The sequence below is a fragment of the Orycteropus afer genome, unplaced genomic scaffold, assembly GCF_000298275.1.
Source record: "Orycteropus afer afer isolate SDZICR_OR568_19922 unplaced genomic scaffold, OryAfe1.0 scaffold00282, whole genome shotgun sequence".
Taxonomy (NCBI): domain Eukaryota; kingdom Metazoa; phylum Chordata; class Mammalia; order Tubulidentata; family Orycteropodidae; genus Orycteropus; species Orycteropus afer.
In genome coordinates, this window is record NW_006921869.1 from 564,363 (window position 1) to 573,172 (window position 8,810).

Consider the following 8,810-nt stretch of genomic DNA (forward strand, 5'->3'; position numbering starts at 1 on the left):
TAGGTTCGATACACCTAATCAGTTTTGAGTTATAAAAGACAAGAACAGATGCACACACACACACACACACACATACATAGATGCCATGTAAGGATTGTCTACAAGCAGAAACTCGCCAAACATTGCCAGCAGTCATTGGAAACTAGGAGAGAGGCACATGGAAGGAACTGACATGGCTGAGACTGATTTGAGCTTCTAGCCTTCAGCACTGTTAGTTTTTTTTTTTAAAGCCACTACTGGTGGTATTTGTGTTATGGCAGTACTAGAGTTACTAAGGCAGATCTGGCAGTGGAAACGAGCCTGAGATGAATATACCAAGAACCACGGGGAGGACGTGAAAACAAGGTTGCGATAGAATAGGTTAGCCCTTTGGAGGGTCTTAGTGGTCCTTGCCAGTTTCCTTTTATACTCATCTAGTATGACTTATTTGCAATTCAGGTGTTTGTTTATTAGGGTTAACTATTCAGTGAGATATAAAAGCATTATTCCCCCTCCTTCTCAGAGTATCAGATGTTACAAAGTAAAACAGATTCGGGTGACTTTCAGACTTAGAATTCTATCTGGTGCTCAGAAACTGATAATGCTTGGAATCACGTGACAAGCCTAGTACTGGTCTTGCTGCGTTTTTAAGAGTTTAAAGGGTTTAGGAAATCACCAGTTGCTGTTAAGTCAACTCCAACTCGTAGTGAACCCTCCTTGTGTTAGAGTAGAACTGTGTCCCATAGGGTTGTTTTTACCCTGTAGGGTTTTCAATGACTGATTTTTCTAAGAGCAGCAGATTTTTGTTCTGAGGTGCCTGCCCCTGGGTAGACTCAAACCTCCAACCTTATTTAGCAGCCGAGCGCATTACCATTTGCACCACCCAGGGACAAGAAGAATCTAGCAGGACCATTTAAGTATGTTTGATGATGAAAATGATTCAATTGCAGTTAAACTCTAAAAAGTAACAAAAAAGCTCTCTCTAATCACTCAGCTTTAAATCATTAATTGTTTAATGCAAACATATTTAAAGAAATCTGCAAATAGAAAAAAAATTTCCCCTGAAAATATTTAATGTAAATAACTCCTTGAGATGGTGCTTTTACAAAAGGTTTATCAGCAAATGCCTTTGTTGAGGGGGTGGGGCAGCAAGAAGATGAGGATGGGGTATCAGGAAGTGGTATGACTTTTTTTTTTTTAATTGCAATGAGAGTAACAAGGAATCCCGCCCACACACACCCCTGCTTTATTTTAAAAAACAATCAAGCAAAATGAGCAACAGTCACCAGCAGGAGATGATTTCACCCCAGGCGCTCAGAGAATATCTTCAAGCTATTACTTCTGTGCTCCCTCACTGTGTCCAGAGCCATTTATCTGCCTAGACCACAGATTCACCTTTGGATTATATCTTGCTTTCTCTTTTTATCTCTCAAAAAATATAAAACCTTCAGTAATACAGTTGAAGAATTAACCAATAACCAGTTGCCATCAAGTCAACCTTGACTCCTGGCAACCCCATGTGTATCGGAGTAGAACTGTGGTCCACAGGGTTTTCAGTGGCTGATTTTTCAGAAGTAGATCTCCAGGCCTTTCTTCTGAGGTGCCTCTGTGAGGACGTGAATCTCCAACTTTTTGGTCAGCAGCCAAACGTGTTACAGCAGCTGAGCGTATCACCCATTTGCACCACCCAGGGACTCCACTGAAGGATTACTGTGCCTAAAATAAGTATTCTCTTACACAGAGAGTTATCACTTGTGTGGGGTACAACAGGAAGGCACAGAATAAATTAATGTAGACTTTGACTCTTGAGAGGGTTGTGACCTCGGGGGACTGGATCTGCCAGCAGCTGAGTTCCCGTCACTGGTGTGGAGTTGAGGACTTACACAGTGGAAGGATGGAGTCTCTCATTTAATAAGTTATGTCTGGATACAGGGGGCATGATCACTTGGAAGACAAAGCCCTCCCCTTCCTATCCAGGGAAGCACAGTCCCCATCCCTCTGCCCCCAAGTCAGGAGGGTCTCCAAGTATTGCCTGCTGACCGGGGCAAGCCATGTCCACTTAACGTGTACCCTTGCTATGGCACTGGTGGCCAATTTGTCCACAGGACCCTGTTGTTTATTTCAGTAAATCACTTGGAAAACATAAAACTGGAAGTGGTAGCTCAGTAAAACAATAAAGTGCTTCCATTGAGTGGTTGCTACTTCCTTGTGGTTTCTCATGTCACCTGAGGCACACAAATCAACAATATGAAAGATGATACTATTTACCATGTGTAAAAATGGTAAAAGCTCGTTTGTACTGTAAGCCTGGCTTTCTAAATGTACTTTTCTATTGGTTTCCATGTCTTCATGTTACTAACTCATAACTCTTTGCTGGACAAGGTAATCCTTTATGATGGAGTAGAAAACACAAAGACAAAGGAGAGGTCCATAAATACTCCTTGAAAGTTCCACTTGTGAAGGTGTAAGACAGGGATTGCTGTCAAAAAAGGTCATGCCCCATGCTGAATCCAGATGTATGTCTAGGGGTGGTGAGAAATGGATCAGCTTATGGAAGGGTCCACATAGCAATGTAAGAGTTTATTCTAAGTCCACCCACTTGGTAACTGCTATAACACACTGGCATCTTCCATGGCCTTGATCCACCTGCAAAAGAGAAAAGCAAGGATACTTGGTTTGTGGCTCTGCCTGTGACTCTGGTCAGAGAATCTATACATGACTGAACTCAATAATTATTAGTTTGAGGTCAGAGACCATGTCATATTCATATTTGTTTCCCTAGGATTTAGCAAAAGGCCTGGAACACAATGCAAAAGTTGGCTCAATCAATGCATGCCTGTATGAGTGAGTTATGTGTCTAGACATTCTTAGACCAGGAATAGACAGTTCTCCTGTTGTGCTTTGGCCTAAAGGGACTTGATAGGATGTGATGGCTGGATAACAGGAGCTGAAGCCCTGAGTACCAATTTGTTTCCTTTAGAGAGAGGCATAGGGGTACAGGGCTAGTGATTTTGGTACCTCTGAGCTGAAATGGTATCCTCTGCTTTGAAGCTATAAAATAGAGTTTTCTTGTGGTAAAGGTGAAAAATTGGTCCTACTTCATTGCTGCCCTCTTCCTTCTCTGGGACAATGGTGAAACCCAGCAGGGGCATGCTCTCCATAGCCACTTTGTCCTGCAGAGGAAGAGGGAGAAACTGACATTAAGAACTGCATGGCATACAGTCAGGAACCTGGCTTTTATTGTCACCCCCAATCTCAGATACATGAAGAGTTCCTATGTTGGGACATGCTGTGCCACTGCAGAATGACTATATAGGTGGACCAGCCAGGAGGAAGGAAAGAAATGTACCATTTCTTGACAACCTACTAAGGGCAAGCAGTTTACACCTTCATTGTCTTGTTTATTCTTCACAGCAATCATAGAATGGGTCGCCCCTATTCTAAAAAGAAACTGAAACTCAGAGAACATAAGTAACTTCCCCAACTTTATGCAGCTAGTACGATGCAGAGCCAGCATTTGGACACTACAGACTACCTTCTAACTCCGTATCATTTCCACTGACTTAATTCATTTATGATTCAGTTAGCTGTCCAGTTACCTCCGATAATGTAATCTGTACTCATTCCCTCATGTGCTTAAATAAGGAACACTCAGGGTGCCTGTACCATCAACTTGCTAACAATTTGATGAAGTTGGTGTCACTAGGGGAGTACAGGGGGTGTTGACTGCACTAGGTGACACTGTCAGAAACGGGTGATACCAAAATGACTGTCTATAAAATTTATATGCAGTGTTTCAGCAGCAATTTGTTATTTTCATAAATTACCCCTGTTGTTGCTGTAGCTTCGACTCATAGCTACCCTGTGTACAACAGAATGAAACACTGTCCCATCCTGTGCCAGCATCACAATCCTTGCTATGCCTGGGTCTATGGTTGTAGCCACTGTCAATCCGTCTTGTTGAGAGGCTTCCCCTTTTCTGCTGACCCTCCACTTTACCAAGCATGATATCCTTCTCCAGAGAGTGGTCCCTCCTGACAACATTACCGAAGTAGAGACGAAGGCTGGCCATTCTCGCCTCCAGGGAACATTCCAGCTGCACTTCACCCAGGACAGATTTGTTAGTTCTTTTAGCAGTCCATGGTAGTTTCAGCATTCTTTGCCAACACCACCAACTCAAAAGCATCAACTCTTCTTCAGTCTTATTCATTGTCCAGCTCTCACATGCATATGAGGTGACTGAAAGTACCATGGTTAGTGTCAGGCTTGGGAACTCTGGTAACATAGTGCCTAAGGCACTTGACTGCTAACCAGAAGGCTGGCGGTTCAAACCCACCCCACCAGCCACTCCTCGGAAGGAAGATGGGGCAATCTACTTCCATAGTGATACTGCCTCGGAAACCCAAGGAGGGGTTGCTATGAGTCAGGTCTGACTCGACAGCACATAACAACAACAAGTGTCAGGCTTACTTTAGTCTTCAAGGAGACATCTCTGCTCTTCAGCACTTGATTGTGCTCATTTTGCCCATATAATCATTCAGTATTGCAACTCAAGGCTTGAATTTTTTCTTCAGTTCTTTCATTTGGAGAAAGACCGAGCATGTTCTCCACTTTTGGTTTTCTAACTCCAGGTCTTTACACATTTCATTATAATAACTGACTATGTCTTCTCAAACTGCTCTTTGAAATCTTCTGTTCAACTCTTTTATCTTGTCATTTCTTCCATTTGCTTTAGCTGCTCTCCATTTAAGAGCAAGTTTCAGTCTGCTGACATCCAATTTTGGTCTTTTCTTCCTTTCCTGTCTTTTTAATGACCTTTTGCTTTCTTCATGTATGATATTCTTGAGGTCATCCAACAATTCATTTGGTTTTTGGTCACTGGGGTTCAGTGCATCAAATCTAGTCTTTAAATTCAGGTGGGATGTAATCAAGGTCATATTTTGGCTCTTGTGGACTTGTTTTAATTGTCTTCAGCTTCACCTTGAACTTGCATATGAGTAGTTGATCGTCTGTTCCACAGTCAGCTCCTGGCCTTGTTTTGGTTGAAGATACTGAGCTTTTCCATCACCTCTTTCCACAAATGTACTCCATCTGATTCCTGTGTATTCCATCTGGTGAAGTCCACGTGTATAGCTGCCATTTGTATTGTTGAAAAAAGTATTTGCAATGAGTAAGTCATTGGTCTTGCAATATTCTATCACACGATCTCCAACATCATTCCTATCACCAAAGCCATATACTGGTGATTCTTCTTTGTTTCCGATGTTTGCATTCCAATCACCAGTAATAATCAACACATCTTGATTGTGTATTTGGTCAATTTCAGACTGCAGAAGTTGGTAAAACTCTTCAATTTCCTTGTCTTTGGCTTTGGTGGTTGGTGCATAAATTTGAAAGTCAGTAGTAGTAACTGGTCTTCCTTGTAGGTATATGGATAGTATCCTATCACTGACAGCATGGTACTTCAGGATAGATCTTGAAACATTTTTTGGGATGATGAATGCCAAGCCATTCGTCTTCAGTGTCATTCCCAGTATAGCAGACCATATGATTGTCTGATTCAAAATGGCCAAAACCAGTCTGTGGTAGTTAAGGTTGTGTGTCAACTTGGCTAAGCCTGGTTGAGTGGCTAGGCAGCTGGATGTACTATTCCCCATGATGAGACTGGTAATCAACTCCATGGTGGAATCTACCGTGAGCAGCTGAGTAGCTGCCTTAGGTATGTGGTCTGCTTCCTGTATATAAATAGCAGCTTAAGGAATGGTCTCTAGCTTATGGCATGCTTGAACCCTGTGTGTAGCTGAGTCATTGTTCAGCAGCCTGCCATACTTTGCCAATCTTGGGACTTTTAATGGGCTTGAATTAATGGCCTGCTGTGTGGTTTGATAACATTGAGACTATGCCTTGTTACTTGTTGACCTTGGGTTTGTCATGTCAGCTTCAGCAACCAGCATCTGAGTGAAGACAAGCCTCCAGTTTCAGTGGACCAGGAGCAGGAGGCAGAGCTGAAACCCAGAGTTGAGGGGCTGGGGTTGAGGCCCAGCCCCTAGAACCTGGCACTTTGAACTCTGACATAAAGCCTCCAAATTGTAAGAATAAAACTCCTGTTTGTTAAGACCATTCCATTTGCAATACATTCTTGTCAGAGCATCACTTGGTAACCAGAACACAGTCCATTTTAGCTCACTAAGGCATCTGACTTCTAACCAGGAGCTCTGGTAGCATAGTGGTAGCATAGTGCCTAAGGCACTTGACTGCTAACCAGAAGGCTGGCGGTTCAAATCCACCAGCCACTCCCTGGAAGGAAGGTTGGGCAATTTACTTCCATAGTGATACTGCCTTGGCAACCCAAGAAGGGCTCTCTATGAGTCGGGTCCGACTCGATGGTACATAACAACAACAAGGCATTTGACTTACAACCAGAGACTGGTGGTTCAAACCCACTGGCCACTCCTAGAAGGAACACTGGGCAATCTACTTCCATAGTGATACCGCCTCAGAAACCGAAGGAGGGGTTGTTGTTGGATCTGACTCAACAGCAGTGTGTTTGGTTTTTGGTTTGGAATGCCTAGGATACTGATCTTGATGTGTTCCACTGTATTTTTGACAACTTCCAGTTGTCTTAGATTCATACTTTGTACATTCCATTTCTGATTTTTAGGATGTTTTCAGCCGTTTCTTCCCATTTTGAGTCATGCCACATCAACAAATGGAGATCCTGAAAGCTTTACTCCATCCATGTCATTAAGTTCAACTCTACTTTGAGGAGGCAGCTCTTCCCCAGTATTATGAGTGCCTACTGACCTGAGAGGCTTATCTTCTGGCACTAGATCGGACAATGTTTCAGGGCTATTCGTAAAGTTTTCTGGTAACATATCGGGCAGTGTTCACTGCTATTCATAAAGTTTTATGTAGTTAGTTACAAAAACAAAAACATTTTTTGTAAGCCCAGCTTATATGTATCGGTACACCTTTAAGGCTCAAACTCTATGCTAATTTATTTTGGAACCTTCTAATGCACTGTAATCAGAGCTGTCATTATTACCCACTTACAGTGATGCTTCAAATCACATGGTTTTATTGCTGCCAGTGTTTTTATAGTTGCTAATTTTGTCAAATTTTCTGGTGTTTCAGCTACAGTATTGTAATTAGCATTTGTGAACCTATGGCAGTAACTTTTTTGAGAATAATGTAGTAATTAAAGGAAAAAAGAGCAAAAAGGCTTATGCTCAGTTATTAATAATATAATAGTGTAATCCTATATAGAAAGATTTTAAAAAACAATTTTGTTAGTATTATACTCTAAAAATATGACAGTTAAGCAATTTACAACTATATTTATCACATATTCTTCTATTACTAAAATTGATTATTGTTGTTGTGTTTGCCTTTGAGTCAGATCTGACTTGTAGTAACCCTTCCTTGGGTTTCCGAGGCAGTATCACTATGGAAGTAGATTGCCCAACCTGGGTTTGAACCGCCAGACTTCTGGTTAGCAGTCAAATGCCTTAGGCACTACACCAACATTACTAAGGATTTTGTATAGTTTGGTACAGGAGGAGGTCAATGTGTGTGTGTATATGTGTGTGTTGGGGGGGGGGTTGAACCAACTCGAGTGACACCACTGGCTGAGACGTACCCAGAGAAACATAGATGGATCTTAAAAACATTGTGCTGAGTGGGGGGAAAAAAAAACCAAGGACTTACACAACCGGATTTTTAAGACTTACTATCAAGGCATTGTAATCAAAGCAGTGTGATATTGACGTACGGATTAGTAAATGAATCAAAGAGAACACAGAACCCGGAAAGAGACCCACACTTATTCAATCATTTCATGTTTGAAAAAGACAGCAAAACACGCCAATAGGGCAAAGGAAAAGTCCTCTTAACAACTGGAACTGGAATAACTGGATATACATAAAGGAAAAAAAAATGTACCTTGATCCTCATCTCACATTATAAACAAAAATTAATTTGAGATAAACCTAAACATAAAAGCTAAAAGCAGAAGAAAATAAGGGAGAATATCTTCATGATTTGGGGTAGACAAATGTTTCTTAGGCTATATATAGAAAGCAAAAGCTATAAATGAAAATATTGATAAACTAGATTTCATCAAAATGAAAATCTTTTGTTCCTCAAAAGAAACTATTAAAAAAGTGAACAGGGCAAGACTGGGAGAGAATATTTACAAAATATTTATCTGACAAAGGACCAGTATCCAGAATATATAAAGAATGCCTATAACTCAATAACAAAAAGACAACTCACTTAAAAAAAAAAAATGAGCAAAAGATCGAGACACTTTTCAAAGGGACACATATGAATAGCCAATAATCATATGAAAAATATCATGTGCTTTAATATCAGTAAAGAAATCTAAATTAAAACCATATTGAGATACCACTACACAACTACCAGGATGGCTAACTTAATAACAACACTACCTTGTGTTGACAAAGATGTGCAGCCACCAGAATGCTAAAATTTTCATGCATTGTTGGTGGGAGTATAAAATATATTGGTAGTGTGGAAAAAATCAGGTGACTTCTTAGAAACCAAATATATTCCTTCCTTTTGATTGTTGTTGTTGTTAGGTGCTGTCGGGTTGTTTCTGACTCATAGCGACCCCATGCACAGCAGAACAAAACACCGCCTGATCCAGTGCCAGCTCCATGATCCCTGCTATACTTGAATCCATCATCACAGTCACCGTGTCAATCCATCTCGTTGAAGGCCTCCCCCTCTTTCATCGACCCTCCACCCTACCAACCATGACATCCTTCTCCAGGGAATGGTCCCTTCTTACAACATGACCAAAATAGGTG

General features: G+C 41.3%; 1 protein-coding gene across 1 annotated transcript in view; it reads right to left on the reverse strand.

Annotated features, from left to right (window-relative positions):
* Positions 1–2,588: 2,588 nt before the first annotated feature.
* FGD5 (FYVE, RhoGEF and PH domain containing 5) overlaps positions 2,589–8,810 on the reverse strand; it is a 261,856-nt gene continuing 255,634 nt past the window's right edge. The window contains exons 20-21 of the mRNA XM_007950612.1: positions 2,998–3,152; positions 2,589–2,625 (exon numbers count right to left, since the gene is read on the reverse strand). Of these exons, the coding sequence (XP_007948803.1) occupies positions 2,589–2,625; positions 2,998–3,152 (192 nt within the window). The remainder of the gene's footprint in view (positions 2,626–2,997; positions 3,153–8,810) is intronic.